The 18846-nt window shown below is 40.9% G+C and overlaps 1 protein-coding gene across 1 annotated transcript in view; it reads left to right on the forward strand.

Moving 5' to 3' along the window:
- The window catches only part of prr12b (proline rich 12b), a 59632-nt gene that overhangs the window by 11293 nt on the left and 29493 nt on the right, over nucleotides 1-18846 (forward strand). The window contains exons 2-4 of the mRNA XM_017306256.1: nucleotides 3081-3238; nucleotides 11825-11986; nucleotides 12150-16618. Of these exons, the coding sequence (XP_017161745.1) occupies nucleotides 3081-3238; nucleotides 11825-11986; nucleotides 12150-16618 (4789 nt within the window). The remainder of the gene's footprint in view (nucleotides 1-3080; nucleotides 3239-11824; nucleotides 11987-12149; nucleotides 16619-18846) is intronic.

Genomic DNA, 18846 nt, shown 5'->3' on the forward strand with positions numbered 1-18846 from the left:
AATGAAAAAAAGGAAATTGAGAAATTGATAATATGAAAAATAAATAAATGAAAAATTGGGTTAATGAAAAAGCTAAGTTATTTAACAAATGTTTCATTTATTTCACTCATTTTCTTCATTTTATGATTTATTTTACTCATTTTTTATTTATTTCACCCATTTATTTATTTATTGGGAAGTCTCTCAAATAACAAGAGACAGTCAGGGTGCAGAGGTGTGGCTATTATTTATATTTCTGAATTTTATTCTCAATACAGGACACAAACAAAGGGAACCATTCAGGACTGCACATTTTTACCATTATTTATTAATTTATTATTTTTTGTTAGTTTTTTGAGCTATTGAATCTCCTCTCCACCAATTGGTTTCGTAGATAGCTGCCTTTAAAGACCCAGTTCTTCGTACATTGGCCTGAAACAGCAAGGCAATATAAAAATCTAGATAAAAAGAGAACAATTAATCAGAAGTTAAATACAAAAAAGAAGCATCAATTCATTTGATTATTCTATTTGAAGAATTATGGTTTGACATCCTGTCTGAATTTGGTATAAAATTAAATATGGCAAAATTCACTTAATTTGTGCATGTACTTATCCTCACTTACATATATTTGTAATGCACACATGGAGCCAAGTTTAGCCAATAACTATCATTCCTCAAACAGCTAATCAACCAATTTGTTTAAAAAGGAAGTTGTACAAACAAACATTTTTATTTGTTAATATTACAAGATGTACTTATCTGTGTGGCTTGCAGCCAAATGTGAAGCAGCAAATCTAAATCGGAGACTATGGTCTAAAGCTAAACAATGGTGTCTATTCCAGGCTGGGGACTTGTGTGGCAGAAGACCAACAAATTTACTAAAATCCTTCAGGTTATTATTGGAAGTATTACATTATGTTCACTTTTTTTTCACTATAAATTGCCCAAATTGCAAGTTATTATTTTCTATAAGATATATTCAAAATAAAAACCAGGAAAAGTTCTGATTTAGCTTGTCAAGCATGTTACACTATAAGTGTTATGTATTTCTTGTTAGAAGAGGTAAATCTAAAAAAATGTATGTTATAAAAAAGTTTAATATTTTTTGTGCCTCATTTTAGCAGGTGAAACGCATATAGATTCACCACACTTAGAGAGAAATGCTTCAAACCTTTATTTCTTGTTAATTTGATGATTATGGCTTACAGAGAATAAAAACTTAAAATTTGCTGCCCATCTAGCACACTACCACCATGGTCATTTCCTGCTGGAAAAATAAACCATCATTTCCATACAACTTGTCATGAAGGAAACATGCAGTGCTGTACAATATCCCAAAGTGTCCTGTGTGGACTGTGGACTTCAGGAAACAAAGCAGACCAGAACCAATAGGTAACATGGTGATGACATGGCAGATGAGTGATATATTTCTGCAGATAGCAGTAGTACCACATTGAGGAAGCAGATGAGCTTGATACTCTCACAGAGCTATCTCAGAATATGCAACATAGTAAAAGTCTTAAGTATGTAAAAATAAAAATAAAAACACTTTTTCTAAAAGTTACCTTCTGTAGCTTTAATGTCTGACAATGAGAATATAAGAGAACATAAAAGCTGTATGCCATATTGAAGAGGGGAATAATTTGTGAAAGAATTAATTATTATTCCTTTTTTACATATCCAGACTTTCCAGAATCTACTGTCCACTGACAGAATCCACTTGGATCCCACTGACAGAAGTTCCTTCAAAACTTATTTGAAGAATATAGTATGGACAAAACTACGTATATGTCAGTTCAAACTCTGTGGTAATTAAAAAAACAAATAATAGGTATGATACTAACCTGAAATTATACACTGACCAAAGCATGCAGTTAGCTTAGATGTGCCAAGTAAACTTACGCTAACAATGTATTTCTAATAAATTTAATCTAAGCTAAACTTAGGCTAATGGATTCTTTTCCACAGACGGCTGTAATCCACAACTTTGTTGGTTGTTCTGGATTGTCTGCAGTGAACACATACTTATTTAGTATTTTATTCCCTTTTCTAACAGACTTCAGAAGACTGTTAGAAAAGTCTTCTGCAGTCTAAAATTTGCTGGCCATCTAGCAAATTTTGCTAAATGGCAAGCAAAATTTGCTAGTAAATGTTTCAGATAATAGGTGTGTTTACAGGTTGGATGTCTGGCACTTTCCTCGAGGAGAGAATCAATTGAGAAAATGCTGCTAACAATTAGACATTGGTCTTGCCATAATACAAATTCTAACACTCTATTCAGTAGGACTATCAGCTGTGTGTCCACCTGACTTTTGCACAACACAGCTGATGGTCCCAACCCCATTTATAAGGCAAGAAATCCCACTTATATTAACCTGACAGGGCACAACCTGTGATGTGAAAACTATTTCAGGTGACAACCTCTTGAAACTCATCAAGAGAATGCAGAGTGTGTGCAAAACAGTAATCACAGCAAAAGGTGGCTACTTTGAAGAAACTAGAATATAAGGCGTATTTAAATGTTGTTTTACACTTTTTTGTTTAGTACATATTTCCACATGTGTTAATTCATAGTTTTGATGCCTTCAGTGTGAATCTACAATGTCAATAGTCATGAAAATAAAGGAAACTCATTGAATGAGTAGGTGTGTCCAAACTTTTGGTCTGTACTGTATGCTCAGTATGAGGGATTGTTGTAAAGTCATCTACAAAATGGCAGTAGTTGTCTACTGTCACTATGTGCTGGTCCAGGATGAGTGAATGCTGCAAGTTAATGACACAATACAACCTACTGTGGGTTTAGTTAAAATTTCTTTAAACTAATTTGAATAATAAACTCAGGTTATTATTATTATTATTAAACTAGGATTAATTGGAATTGATATGTGATTGAATTTAAATTATTTTTCATAAAGTGCCTCAAGACAACCTTTGTAGTGAAATGTGAGATAAATAAACTAGTAAAATAAAAAGGGTTTAAACAATATTATCATTATTATTTGTATATTGCTAGTGTAAAGTTTCTATGTCAAAGCAGGCTATAATAAAAAGTTATAAACACTATTCTTAAAATCAAACTTTCTAAATATGCTCTGCAGCCTTTTATATGGGAGCTCCAGGTCATCCCACCCAGACTCAGAACTTCTCCACCGCCAAACCTATGGCTCCCCTCACCCCCTCCGAGCCTATGCAACCAACCACCACCCTGGAAGTTCCAGGCAGGGTGGAGCCTGGGGTCCTCCTGGACGGACAATAGGTGAGGATTTGCTTGCTGTGTCTATTATTTGAAATTCCTGTTTTTTTTTTTTTTTTAAATATAAAAATCTGATTAGTTGTGCCAATATAATAGGCATCAAGGGAACACTTTGTCCTCAAAGTTGAGAGACAAATGAGGCAGAGGTGTAATGGTATGTGTACTAAGGGTGTTGCGCAGATCTGCTCATGGGTGCAGAAGTGGGTGCATAAACATATGTGCCACTCTGCAGCACTTCTCAGCAGATGAAAGCAATCTGGTCCAATCAGCAGCACCCTGAACTAAGGTAATATAAGGAATCCACCAATCATTTGTCTTGTTTTGCAATAGAGCTGAGGAAGGCATAAACAGTCCCCAAAGCTGCATTTCAAAAGCAAACTGATCAAATGAATGGGAAAAGAACTTATACATTATAGGGACTGCTGGTAAGCCTTTCACTGGACTCAGCTGAAAATGTAGTGTGGCTTTGCTTTTGTATTTGAGTAAGAGAAACATAGAATTTATTGAAGGAACAATTTGTATTGCTGGCTTTAAAGTTTGGCTCTATTGTATGTATATTTAAAATTCAATTAATGTAAAAATTATGTCCTGAGAGAAAAACAAGTTTAAATCTAATTTGGAAAAATGTTTGACTTTATGTAGGATTTATTTGGTTTAATCAAAGAAAGGAGTCAATGATTCAGTCCTTATGTCCTTGAATTTAAAAAAAATATAATAAAAATAAATAGAGAAAAAAATCCATCTGGTTAAAATTGTGAAAAAAAAATCATGTTTAAAGTTAATGATGGAATGATAACTAAGAATTTATTAAATTTAATCTAAATATCTCTAAAATGTATGTTTGAAATGTTTGGATGTGTTTTGTAGGTTTTTCACCCTTCATTGTTCATCGGTGTAAATAAAATTGAGTGAGTGAAATCCTGAAGTCTCATCAAGTCCTCCTTTTTCAAGTGTGGGAAGCCATGACGTTATATAGCACTTGACTAAGGGGTTTATATGTGAGAAGAGAATATTTCCAATTTTGGCAATATTCTGGATCTCCAGAATATTGCCAGAATATTCTCCACTAGGTATCTACCTAGTGGAGAAAAAAAAGTATATTTCAAACAAGTTTCAAACATACTTACATTTTAAGTATGCTAAGTATTAAGTGTAATGGGTTTCCCCCAGAAAACTTGCTAAGCCTGGTGGTCGGGGCGTCGAGGAGATCCACCGGCGGTCCACCATGTTTTTGTATTAAAAGATTTTAAGTTGACAGGAAATGTAAAAGTGTTGCTGTGTAATTATATGTTGTGGGAAATCATCTCCAGTGAAATGCTATTTAAATCCACAACTAGTCTAAAAACAACAAATTTGCACTTCTGTTTAATCCAAATTAAGTCAGCAGGTCCATCATGCCCCCAAGGGCTTCAGGGCCCCCATAAATGCTAATATTTTAAAACAGACCACAGATACATAAATGTAACACTTGTTTATTGAGATTATCAATGCTGTTAAATTTTATTCAATTGTTTAGGCATACATAAATTAAAAGATTTTAAATTGTTTAACATTTAAATGCAAGATTTTAAGGAGCTGGCAAGTTTACTTTGTAAAACTTCAAAGAACAATATTCATAGTTAGATTGTTTTGTTACCACAGCAACAATCTGATGCTGTGAGTTTAATCCTTGAATTTACAAATACAAATTAGTAAACTGCGATTATTGCTTTTTAGGCTGGCCAATTACACTACTTTCTCCCATATTTCACTAAATCTAACACAGAAGCTGTTAGAGGTGTTAATGTTTTAAGCAGCAAGAGGGGCCCGTAAATCAAAGTCTGCTCAAGGCCTCAAACAGCCTTGGACCGGCTCTGCACAATGAGTAAATCCGCTTCACTGCGCAGAGATGAGCAACAAACGGGAGATTTAATTCAATGCTGCTAATGTGGCTTTAGTAGCTGTTTCATTTCGTGTCTGTTGAGTTTTTAGTCGTCACAGAAACTGCTTTGGTTGGTCGAGTTTAAGGAACGAGCTTCTCAGATCTCCGCGCGGCCGCGCGCATTAACTCTAAGTAGACAACAAAGTAGACAATATACATTTGATATGGTTTTAATGCATCGTGTAACCAGGAAAATAATAATAAAATAATATGAAATCAGCGTGATGCGTGACTCCGAGGAGAGCGCGAAAGCTCCTCACGGGACTGAACCTGCATGATGAGGTTAGCGCTGCTCCTTATCCACAAACGCTCCGGCCAAACGGGACCACAGACATAAACTTTACGGGGAAGAGAGACACACAGCCACATGCTGGGCAACGTGTTGAGATGTAAACGCCATATATAATTGTTCGTTCACAAAGATAAATCATTCTCACAACTCCCCATCGCGCACCTCTGAAGTTATTCCTGCGGTTCACATTGAGCTGCGCAAACCAGAGCTAACGCGGCGGGTTTTAAACTCTTACCTAGAGTTCTCCAAAGGATCATAATTTCTCACAGTAAGTTGATGTAAATATCCATACAGGTCAGCCTGTGTCCAGTTTGAGTGAAAGGAGGCGCGCGTGATCCTGCTGAGGTAAAGCAGCGGCAGCGCGCCAGGCAGCTGTGTGATTAGTCCACGCCGTGTGACTAAGCTGGCGTGGACTAATACGCTGGCGTGGTTAGATAATAGATATATATCTATCTATAATAGATAGGTTTATCCTATCTATTATAAACATATCCTTTAGGAATAAATCTGCACTGCTAGTGAAATGCTAAGAGCAACAGAGACAAGCCCGGCTTGAAAAAAAAAAGAAATTATTATTTTCCTAGAATCGTAAACAAGCAACGCTTAGCCTGGCGGCGGGGCTAGTAAAGCATGTGGGGTCGCCAGGCTTATAATACACTGGGGGAAACCCTGATAATACATATAAATATATACAAAGTGTATAGTAACAGCATGCTTGTATCAATTTTGACATAACTTTAAACACACTGAAATATAATTGTACCACAATACACTTTTAAGAAATATATTAAATAAAAGTATACTTTTAGTGAACAAAATATGTATTTGTATATGCTCAAGTGTACCAATCAAACAATATGCTTTTAAATATATTGTGTGTATATTTTTAAAAAATATGCTCAAAATAGAACTTTTTAAAATTCCCTTAATTAAAGTTTACTTTAAAGGTAAACTATTAAATATACAGAAATTTCAGTATGTTTTAAATTACATTTCAGTGTATACTTTAAGCTGATGAATTATGCTTTTTTAGGTGCCTTAATCTTTTACTATTTTGTTAAAATGGCAAAGAATAAAAAAACTTCATCCTTATCGAACTTAATGTAATGTTGTTTAACAAAGTAAATAATGTGTTCATGCCTCAAAACAAACATTGACAGTTTAGTGACAGAGGTTATACATCAAAAACAATACTTGTCCTTAACACTAAATGTAGCAGGTATTTTCAGTTTTACATCTCTCTGAATATGATCCGTTGTTTTCAGTTTTTTTAATTAAAACACAGAAGCTATTTTTGCCCAGTCCATTTTCAGATGTATAGTGTAAGATCTATCTATTAGTGAACGGTATTTGCTCCAGTTCACACTCCAGATCAGATGGTGGTGGTAATGCACACTTTCAGTTTTTTTGAAAAGTGCTTTAAAAGAAGATGGCACTTTTCCCGGCATCATCGTGAGCTGGGGAGGAGAAGAGATGCTGTAATAGTAGTTTTGGTAAATTTAACCTGATGACGTCCTAGTCAGAGTTAAATGATAACACAACAGGACAAGAATGGATGGAAATTAAATGTGGGTCACAAAAGGAACGCAAAGGGACGGAGGCTGCTCATGTGTTGCTAGCTGGTGGTAAGTTTGCTTCAAATTGCTAATTATATTTGTTTATTTATAAACAGTGCAGCATATATATATAAACAAACTTTGTTTCAGAAATAGATATTTTAACAGATGTTATGATTATATTTTCATAACAATCATTCATCATCATGTTATAACTGCATGGAGGCTCTGTGTGTTTTGACTTAATATAGTTTTCTAGATAAACTCAACCTAGATTTAATTAAGCTCAGTATGCCAAAGACACTTTGATAATCACAGTTTTATCTCATGCATATTTTTGCAGTCTAAGCAAATGAAGATGAAAGAGGAAGCCAGGGATCAGGAATTAGAAAACTTGATCCCTGGCTTTTCTGAGGCTTTCCTGACTCAGAAGAGGTTCTGGTTCCACCAGATCACCAACCTATTCTGAGGATGAACCTCCATGTCTTCATAGGGTACGGCATGTCTTTTTTCCTTTTTAACAGCCAAAACTGATGTGTTTCCAACACTACGTGCTTAATAAACATGATTTGATTTAAAAATAATTGGACAGAATTTTTCCCCCTGGTTAATCTACCAGGTTTCCCTCTTGCCAGCCACTTGTTCCAGCTCCTCTGGGGGAAACCCAAGGCGTTCCCAGGCCAGCCGAGAAACATAGTCCTGGGTCTTCCCCGGGGCCTCCTCCCAGTGGGACGTGCTTGGAACACCTCAATAGGGAGGCGTCGAGGAGGCATCCTTACCAGATGCCTGAGCCACCTCAACTGGCTCCTCTAGATGTGAAGGAGCAGGGGGTCTACTCTGAGTCCCTCCCAGATGACTGAGCTTCTCACTCTATCTCTAAGGGAGAGCCCAGCCAGGGTGGCCTCTGATTTGGAGTCACTGATCCCCATTCCGGCCACTTCACACTCGGCTGCGAACAGTCCCAGCGAGAGCTGCATATCATGACCTGATGAAGCCAACAGGACCACATCATCCGCAAAAAGCAGAGATGCGATTCTAAGGCCACCAAAACGGATCCCCTCCCCACCTCGACTGCATCTAGAAATTCTGTCCATGAAAGGAATGAACACAATTGGTGACAAAGGACAGTCTTGGCGGAGTCCAACTCTCACCGATAACGAGCCCGGCTTACTGCTGGGAATGCGGACCAGACTGACACCGGTCGTGCAGAGGGGTCACACTCTGTATGACCGGTACCCCATACTCCCGGAGGACCCCCGACAAGACACCCTGAGGGACACAGTCGAATGCCTTCTCCAAGTCCACAAAACACATGTAGACCGGTTGGGCAAACTCCCACGCACCCTCCAGGATCCTACTGAGGTTGTAGAGCTGGTCCAGTGTTCCACGGCCAGGACGAAAACCACACTGCTCTTCCTGAATCCGAGGTACGGCTATCTGACGGACCCTCCTCTCCAGGACCGCTGAATAGATTTTGCCAGGGAGGCTTAAGAGTGTGACCCCCCTGTAATTGAAGCACACTCTCCGGTCCCGCTTTTTGAACAGTTCCACTGTCAATCCAGAGGAACTGCCCCCGATGCCCACGCAATATTGCAGAGTCGTGTCAGCCAACACAACCCTGCACACCCATCCCTGCCACCGAGGAGCTTTTTGACCACCTCGGCGACCTCGTCCCCAGAGATAGGAGAGCCCGACCCAGATTCCCCAGGCTCCTTCCTCAATGGAAGGCATGTTGGCGAGATTGAGGAGATTTTCAAAGTATTCTGCCCACAAGCCCACAACGTCCCGAGTCGAGGTCAGCAGCACACCATCCCCATTATAAACAGTGTTGGTGCTGCACTGCTTCCCCCTCCTGAGACGCTGGATGGTGGACCAGAACTGCCTCGAAGCTGTACGGAAGTCTTTCTCCATGGCCTTTCTAAACTCCTCCCACGCCCAAGCTTTTGCCTCAGCAACCACCCAAGCCGCATGCCGCTTTGCCTGCCAGTACCCATCAGCTGGTTCTGGAGTCCCACAGGCCAAAAAGGCCCGATAGAACTCCTTCTTCAGCCTGACAGCATCCCTCATCACCACCGGGTTTGAGGGTTGCCGCCACGACATTTACCGACAACCTTGTGGCCACAGCTCCAATAAGCCACCTCAACAATAGAGGTATGGAACATGGTCCACTCAGACTCAATGTCCTCCACCTCCCCCGGAATGTGTTTGAAGTTCTGCCAGAGGTGGGAGTTAAAGCTCCATCTCACAGGAGACTCTGCCAGATGTTTCCAGCAGACCCTCACAACTCGTGTGGGCCTGCCAGGTCTGACCGGCATCCTCCCCCACCACTGGAGCCAACTGGCCACCAGGTAGTGGCCAGTGGACAGCTCCGCACCTCTCTTCACCCGAGTGTCCAAGACATGGCCGCAGATCCAATGAAACGATGACAAAGTCGATCATCGAACTGCGGCCTAGGGCGTCCTGCTGCCAAGTGCACATATGGACACCCTTATGCCTGAACATGGTGTTCGTTACAAACACCATGTTCCGTGATGAGCACAGAATCAGTGACGAGCACAGAAGTCCAACAACAAAACACTGCTTGAGTTCAGATCGGGGGGGCCCTCACCACCCCCCTCCAAGTCTCACTTTCATTGCCCACGTGAGCGTTGAAGTCCCCCAGCAGAACAAGGGAGTCCCCAGGAGGGGCACTCTCCAATACCCCCTCCAAGGACTCCAAAAAGGGTGGGTAATCTGAACTGTTGTTCAGCCCATAAGCACAAATAGTCAGAACCCATCCCCCCACCCATAGGTGGAGGGAGGCTACCCTCTCATTTACAGCGGTGTACCCCAACGTACAGGCGCCGAGATGGGGGGCAACAAGTATGCCCACTCCTGCCCTGCGCCTCTCACCTTGGGCAACTCCAGAGTGGAAGTATGTCCAGCCCCTCTCAAAGAGACTGGTTCCAGCACTAGAGTCATGCGTTGAGGCGAGACCAACTATTTCTAGCCGGAACCTCTCAGCCTCACACAGCAGCACCGGCTCCTTCCCCACCAAAGAGGTGACATTCCACGTCCCAAGAGCCAGCTTCTGCARCCGAGGATCAGAACGCCAGGGGCCCCTCTCTTGGCCACCACCCATCACACACTGCACCCAACCTTTTTGGCCCCGCCGACAGCTGTCTGAGCCCATTGGAAGGGGGACCCATGTCTCCTCTTCTGGCTGAGCCCAACTGGTGTGTATGGGTAAAAGCCCAGCCACCAGGCCTGGAGGTGGTGCACCTCCAGGCCTGGAGGTGCCCCATCTGCAGGCCTGACTCCAGAGTGGGGCCCTGGTGACCCGCGTCCGGGCGAGGGAACACTTATTAAAACAATATTTTACAATAAAGTGTATACATTTTTTGTATTGTGCTAGTTTTTATAAGAATATCTGTAAACATAATATATTCGCAGTCTGTGATGGCATATTAACAATTTACTCTTGAAAAATGTAAATATAATGAATACAAATTGTAATTTGTTTCTTTCGGAAATGTGTTGTAATTGATCCTTCTGTGTTCTTGTAGCCTGATATTTTTGCAGTGTGTATGAATCATTGTACATTGGTACAAAGTGGCAAAGAATAATAATAAAAGAATAATAAAAGTAACGAAAAAGTTTACTTCATTAGCAATTATAATAAACAAAAAATTTAATTGGAACATAGTGTGATTGCAGTACTAATATATAAACGATATAATGCTTATAAATTTAGAAGATATTCTAAATATATTTTACCGAAGTGGAACACTCAAGTTTTACTAATCAAGCATAGTTATAGAAGCTATATACCTAAAGTGTAAAGCTGTTCCACTTTAGCACATAATAATACACTTTCACAAGATTTCTGAGATTGATCTCAAGGTTTGAGATTTTTATCTGGTGGGTTTGCAACTTTTCAGATTTTTAGCTTTGCTTGTTTTTTTCTTGATGGTGTCTGGAATTGATCTGGAAATTTCTGGGATTTTGGGGGCAAATTTACTGTATTTTTTATGAAAGTTACCTCCTGAAACTTTAATGCAGTAAGAATAACAATCAAAATGACAAGAAATAGAGGTTTGAAATAATTCACTAGATGTGCAATTGATCTTTAAAATATTTAAGTTTCACTTTATGATATGAGTGACAAAAAATTAAGAACTTAACAATATTCTAGTCTTTATCACATTTTTTTATGCTCTCTTTCTTTTTAAACACTTAAAAACCAGCTCAGAGTTTTTTTGTGTTTTCTCCTAGATCAGTGTTTCTCAAACCTGGTCCTCACCGCCCCCCTGCTCTGCATGTTTTAGATGTACCTCTATTCCAGAACAGCTGATTCAAAAGATTACATGACCATCAAGTACTACAGAAGCCTGTTAATCACCCAGGTATTCCCCTTCTGCCACACACCAGAGATAGAATTCAGGTGTGTGGCAGAAGGGGAATACCTAAAACATGCAGGACGGGGGGCGGTGAGGACCAGGGTTGAGAAATACTGCCCTAGATAAAACCACTAACTTACCATTATCTCTTTCTTTTTGTTAAAGAAAGTATTCTTTCAGTGTGTTAGCTTATTTTCTTGTCTGTAAACTATGTTTTCTCAAATACTGTCTTTGTTGCAGATGCCAGCTAACACTAAGTCAAGTTTAAGATCTGTTGCAAGTCTCTTCCTGTCAAAGAGGAGTTTTTATTTGCTCTGTCTCTATTGTGTTTCTGCACTGTCATATCAAGGCACTTCTAAAGTGCCTTGAGGTGATATTTGTAGTTTACTACAGCCATTTAAAAATGGAATTAAACTGAACTCAATTATTGTTTGTTGCCAGGTCTTTCTGAGCTGTTTGACACCAGCCTGCACCACGCCAGCACTTCTGGTCCTGATCCTGCTGTCATTAATCTGATCTCAGCACTAGAGTCCCGGGGTCCACAGGCTACACCCTCTTCTTCCTCTCTTCTCTCTCAGTTTCGGACACCCTCTTGGCAGCCGAGTGAGTGTCTGATCTGCTCAACTTTGAATGATTATTCAATTCCACAAAAATTTTCCCAAATCTAATTTGCAAACATGTAAAATGAAAATTTTGTTGATTTGAAAATCAAAAATTACCTTTGTGTGTTAAATAACACTTTTTGTTTTATCATTGTGCCCCCTAGCAATGCATACACCAGGCCCTGCGGAGCTCTTTATTTCTGGGGCTATTCCAGGTTCTGGATCATTTCCCTCTTCTTCATCCCTTTCCGCTTATCAACTTCCTGGCTCCTTCCCTGGACGATCATTCACTCCTTCTCTATCCTTGCAGGATGCCCCTACATATAGCCCAACGTCTAATGGATTGTTATCCCCCCATGATTCTCTCCTGCATATTAAAACCCCCTCCCAGTCCAGCTTGGGCTTTGATCGCTTGCTTTCTTCTCAAAGTGCCACATATAGGGGATCGCAGGAGTCCCTGGCTCTTCAGAACCAAATTTCATCCGACGACACTAATTGCCACTTACCTCCTCCCCAGTTCAACCTGTTGTCCTCTCAACTTCACAGTCGGCATTCTCAATTATGCACTTCATCCATGTTCTCTTCTTCTCCGGCCCTGCTGGGGGCAGCAGTTCCCCAGACACAGTCTGCTCCCGAGAGGGTAGTTTCTCAGCAAGACAGTGTGATCAAACATTACCAGCGTTCACCCCAAGCTCAGTCTGTTACAGGTCTACACCAATATACCAGTTGTGGTGGGTCATCTAGATACCAACAGTTAGTCAGTCAGCATCAGAATGCTGGAATGCCCTGTAGTCCCCTGGATGAACAAAGTTTGTCTACTGATCCTAAGCTCTCACCTCAGATGGAACCTCAGTCATATCAACCGACTATCCAAACTCCCTACATAACCTCACCACCTAGTTCCTCTGTATCCTCTTCATCTGCCACAAAGGGACCCATTGGTTCCAGTTCCAACACTTCAGGTTCTTCATCGTCTTCCACCCGTACTGCACACACTCCACCATCAGCATCCTCCTCTAGTTCCAAGGCAAACAGCAATTCCTTGCTCACATGCTCTCGTCAGCAGCATGGTCCTCAGCTAGTCCCAGCACCACCTCTACTGCCAGTGGTGTCATCTTCCCTTGTTCAACAGCCTGCTCTTAAACAATGCCTAACCAGCTATGGCTCTCAATCTCTGGTGAAATCTAGCACTGTCATGCCAAACCAGACCTCTCCATCTCCCCAAGTCCAGTCTTACTCCCCCACCCAAGCGCCATCTGCACACATGGCCCAGAGCTTTTTAGGATTTAGCTCACCTCATCCCGAGGATTTAAGTTCTGGGGAAGTAGTCACTGGAGGAAAGGCTTTCACCAATATAGGTTCTGGAGGACACTCTTTTTCTGCAGAAATAGTCTTTGGTGACTCCAATTATGGCTCTGCTTCTCTCAGAAGGGCAAGCAGTCCTTTGGAATATGGGAATGAATCATCAAGGATGAGACCCTTATCAGGAGCAGCTACACAAAGGGATGGAATTGAATCTGTAGGGTCAGGGAGTGCTACTCTAGCTGTTGGTAAAGAAAGTAACAGCTCCTATCAACTGCCTGAGTCAAGTACATCACCTGTTATTTCTACTCTCAGTCACTCTACTTTACATTCCCCTGCTGCTGTTTGCCCCTCACCGTCCTCTGGTAGCTCAGGAGGGACTAAATACTTGCCTTCTATCTTGTCTCCTGCTTTTATGTCCTCACCAGAAAGTTTTCCCAATACACAACAAACTCAAAGCAACACCTATCACTCAACGCCAACCAAACCAAAAACTGATTCAAAACTATTGGCAGCTGATCAATCTCAAGTTGAAGCAGAAGAAACTGAAGATTTCCTGATCCAACATTTACTACAGACACAAAGAGCAACACCTCATCTTTCCCAGCATCAATCACATTCTCAACAGTTATCCCAATGTAGATCACAGGCTAGGGATAGTGAAAGTAAGGGGATGAACTTTGATATCAGCAAGCTCTCAAATGAGCGCCACCATTCTCAGAGTGTCATTCACACCAATAACAGTACAAACCATTCTGGTTCAGAGTCAATGATTACTGAAACAGCAAATGACCTTAACAGACAGTTAGAATCATCCCAGAAAAAACAACAGATCAGGTCAGAGTTGACTGTATCAAAGTCCCCTGCTGGAGAAGTACGAGGAGTTTCTGAATCTCTGTCTTGCTCCCTTACTATCCAGAGCAATCAACAGCAACATGAGTCTTTGGAGTCTTTAGTACAATATGGAAGAGGGGATCCCCATACCCAACACCCACACCACCAACATTCCTATCTTTTACATGTGTCCCCATATTCTCAGCAGCACGCTCAACACTCCCATCAAATTACCCAGCAATCCCGGCACAGTCAACTTACTCAGCACTCTCAACATTCTCAGCATTGTCAGGCCAATTCCCATACTCGGAACAATCCATGTACTGACCAAAAAAAGCCTCCAAGTACAAATGACAATGCTTTTCTGTGTAATACACCTGACTTGCTTCAGGCTCGCCAAAGTCAGGCCCCCATTTCTTTGACAAATCCACCAGACCCTTCTCAGTCAACACATGTGATGCAGTCTGCACATTCTCATAACCCCTGCACTGAAATGGACTTTCAGCAAGTACTCACTCAGCCCCAACAGCAACCACATAACCCTTTGAGTCAGCCAGGTATGATTGGTACAATTGGTGAAGTGAGGATTGCTGAGGTGGAATCCAATTCACAGAACATTTCTCCTCAGTTGCCACTTCCACTGCAGAACCAAGGCATAGATTCCCACTACAGACTTGCTACTCAAGCAAGAGATCAGCTTCAAACAAGTGAGAATTCAATGCCTCGTCTGGAAATGCTAGACCAATCTTTTTCACGGGCCAATAACATTGACTCCAGTGAACCACTCAACAGAATTGAACTTAGTATGACTGTTCCAGTAATCAAGGGAGGTGGTGGAGAAAGGTATGCACACCAGCACAGACTTACACCTCAGCATCATTCTCAACAAAAGCACCCAGATCTCCATAATCTTCTTGCTGAACCAGATTTAGGTTTATCCACATCTTCACCCCTTCACCACCTCAACCCACCACCTGCCCACACCCGCTCCCATGCTTGCCAAGGGCAACAAGCACACATTCACCAGCCGGTATCACATGAACAGTTAGGTCATCTGCAACCTCATGGAATGTCAGCAAACATGGCTCCTCCTCACCATCCACAGCAAGCTCAACAAAGACAACATGAAACACAACTTACACACTCCCGGTTAGACCAGCTCAAACAGCACCAGTTTGACACAATTACCCCAGCAAATAAAGTTGGACTGGATCAAACTCGGCAACAGCAACGGTTTCCACCTTTATCATCTATCTGCTTTCCAGATTCACTCTTACAAGATGAGGGTCGCTCATTCTTTCCTGAGGTGGAGAACATGTTTTGTTCATCTGAATATAAGTCAAATTGTGCTGGGGATTCTGGGGCAGGACAAGCTATTCAAGAAACTCTTAATCAGGGTTGTGGGAAATCACAGGAAGATGTAGAAGACCTAAAGGTTGGAGATCAGGGATATGATCTGGGTAATCATCACACTGATCAAGTTTATGGACAGTACTGTCACACCCTTCCAGGAACAGGTAATGGCAATCTGCATTTAGACATTGACTCTGTAAAGACCCATGAGCTTCCTTCTACTGTGAATGCTGACCAGCTTGGCCTTATCCAGTCTCAGAATCACTCTATAGCACTGAGTTCAGCAGCCCAAGGTGATGTATCTGCTAACAAAATAATGGGAGCTGTGGTTGGAAGTTCCAGCACTATTGGTTTGACTTCACCTATCTTTTGTTCTTCTAGACCCAAAAAACTACTGAAGACTAGCTCTTTTCATTTGCTCAAACAGCGACGTGATCCACAACCCAAAACAAAGAAAAACTACTCTCAAGAGTATGAATTTGAAGATGATGAAGATAAAGCCGATGCTCCAGCAGATATTCGTCTCAACAGCCGGCGACTTCCAGACCTGTTGCCAGATTTGGTATCAAGTTGTAGAAGGGCTACAGGACTCAGTCCAATGACAAGTGATGTTGACTTCTGCCACCCTACTACCTACACTCTAATTGGGCACAATTCACACATCCTATCTCATGATGGCCCTAAGAAAAGGGGCAGGAAACCAACCAAGCCAAAACGTGAAGGCCCTCCTCGGCCACGAGGCAGACCACGTATTCGCCCTCTTCCAGAACCTCCTTACTGCAGAGGTTTGATGGGCTTAGCTATTGGAGAAACAAGGAGAGGACGTGGGCGAGGTAGGGGACGGGGTAGACGAGAGGAAGGACTGGTGAAAACTCACAGAAACATGAACAAAGCACAAAGTCTTCCATATCATCATCAGCAGCAACACCAACAACAACAACAGTACAGCCAACGGCATCACATCCAACATTCACAACAATATTACAGCCAACAGGCTGATCTTCATCAAGCTCCACACAAACATGTGGAGCATCACCACCATATTCAGCAGGAAGTTTCCTTTTCCCACCAACTGCACCACCATCAACTTTATGAAGAAAGACAGCAGCATACATCCCAGCAAGACTTAGCTAAAGCAATCAAGGTAAATGCAACAAAATTAGAAAAAAATATATTTAAATGAATGGTTTGGATTTTTTAAAGCCACAATTCAGTGAAATTATTACAAGTGGCTGTTCTACCTGTGGTCGACAGGAAAGCCATTGGAATGCTAACAATCTGTATTCTAGCAGTAAAAGTTCAAAACTAGATTTGAAAAGGTTCATATCTTTGAGACACAGTGCTATATTAGGAGATATTTGACTAATTTCAGATGGACATTACATTTTCTTTTCTGAACAAGATCCACGTTACTACACCCTCAATGGCTGAGGGTGCCAACTATTATCAGTCAGCTGATTGTTAGTTGTTTCCAATAATCTCCAAACTACTTCCACACATGGAAAAGCACAGGAATATGCACAGTTGAATACCTTTGTGTAGCCAGATGAAAAATTCAAATGCTTGCTCTATTTTTTGTGTATTTAAGGTGGAATAATGAGTTTAGTAACGTTGATGTTACACTTTTTTCACTTTCTAACAAACCCAAAGCAAAATTACATCTGTATCTTAAAGATAAAAAAAATCCCTCTGAGTAGTAGTCTCTTGTCAGTCTTAAAAACAGAAATGACGGATTGTCGACCACAGTAGCTAAGAATGCTTTAAATCCAAAGTGGTGTCGAATTGCTATTAAATTAAGAGCAATATGCAGATGTTTTTTGTAGCCAAAGGCATGTTGAGTGTGAGACAAAAATGAAGGAGACAAGGTACATAGAAGCGGCGACCTGCATCTATTACAAGGCAAGGATGCAACGTTTTTTCTGCAACCAGTGTCTGAATAATCCCAAAATTTAAAACCCAATAATAAGCCCTAACATCCAGCAAACAAGGTTTCTCCAGTTTTTGGTCTTTCAATATCTGTTTTTTAATCCTAGGGTTCTTTTCAGAATCAAAATCAGAGGCAGATCTGTTGACCAGTTCTGTTTTATCTCTACCACCATCAGAGATGTAAAAATTGGTGTAGAATTTCTACATTTGTTTATTGAGAATGGCAATGCTACTAAAATTGACTTAATGGTTTCAACATAGATAAACTAAAATATTTAAAATGTTAAAATGTTTCAAATTTAAATTTAAGATCCAAAGGAGTTGGCAAGTTTACTCTGCAAAACGGCAATAAATAAATAAATGTTGATTATTTGTTTGTGGTATGTTACCATAGCTACAGTCTGATGCTGGGGTGTATTAAACATAGTTTTAATACACCTCCACCCATCTCTTCTCAACAAGGAGAGGTGGGTGGGGGTTAGGGGGCTGACAGTTCATGACACTGTCAGTTCATGACACTGTCATAAACATGACAGTGTCATGAACATGAATGAGTCTTTATGAATGTCTATGACTTGTCATGAAGTGTCATTCTGTAAATAATGACACTTTTAATGCAAAGTTGCTCTAAAAATTGCATTGAAAGTCCATAAAAGTGCCAGCTTTGCATTAAATTGTCATTATTTACAAAATCATGCAAAGTTGGCACTTTTAATGGACTTTTAATGCAACTTTTAAAGCAACTTTGCATTGAAAGTATTATTTACCGAATGACACTTCATGACACCAGTCATAGGACTCGTTCATGTTCATCTGACATAACATGACAGATGTAATGTCAGTCTTATGCACACCCCTTCAAATAAAATGTTACCCTTTGTCAGTGGCGGAGCTAGACTTTTAAAGTTGGGGGGGCCAGGACTACCTCTGGGGGGGCAAAATTTAAAATGTGTTATTTTTTTCAATAAAAAAATCCTTTCTGAATATCATCTCACTCTGAACTAAATGCGTCTTTCTCACCAGGAGCTGACAGCGTGTTGAAGAGTTATGGACAGGACACCTTGGTTAGGAAGCTCATTGCAAATCTTTAGTTAAAATGGCGCCTTTAACTCCAGTCTCAAGTACAGAACAGAGAAAACTAAAGAGAATGTAAGGTTGTTTTAATCCAGGTATAGTCTAAACAGAGGAGCCAGCAGTTTATTTTGAGGAAATAAATAAAGGTGCAGAAGTTAATTAGTTCCATGCGCTGCGGCTGCAAAACATTGGACGCGGCTCTGCCGCTGCGAAGAATTAAACTTAACTCGCCCTGCAGTTTTAACAAATGGAGGTGAAGACGTTACCCTCCCGCACCCAGAAGGAGAGCGGCGCTCATGAGGAGTGCGGCAGACGTAACATCTGTCCGTTTTGGAGAAGCGAAACCATGCAAAAAAAAAATAAAAAATTATA

This window comes from Poecilia reticulata, linkage group LG8, assembly GCF_000633615.1.
Source record: "Poecilia reticulata strain Guanapo linkage group LG8, Guppy_female_1.0+MT, whole genome shotgun sequence".
NCBI lineage: Eukaryota > Metazoa > Chordata > Actinopteri > Cyprinodontiformes > Poeciliidae > Poecilia > Poecilia reticulata.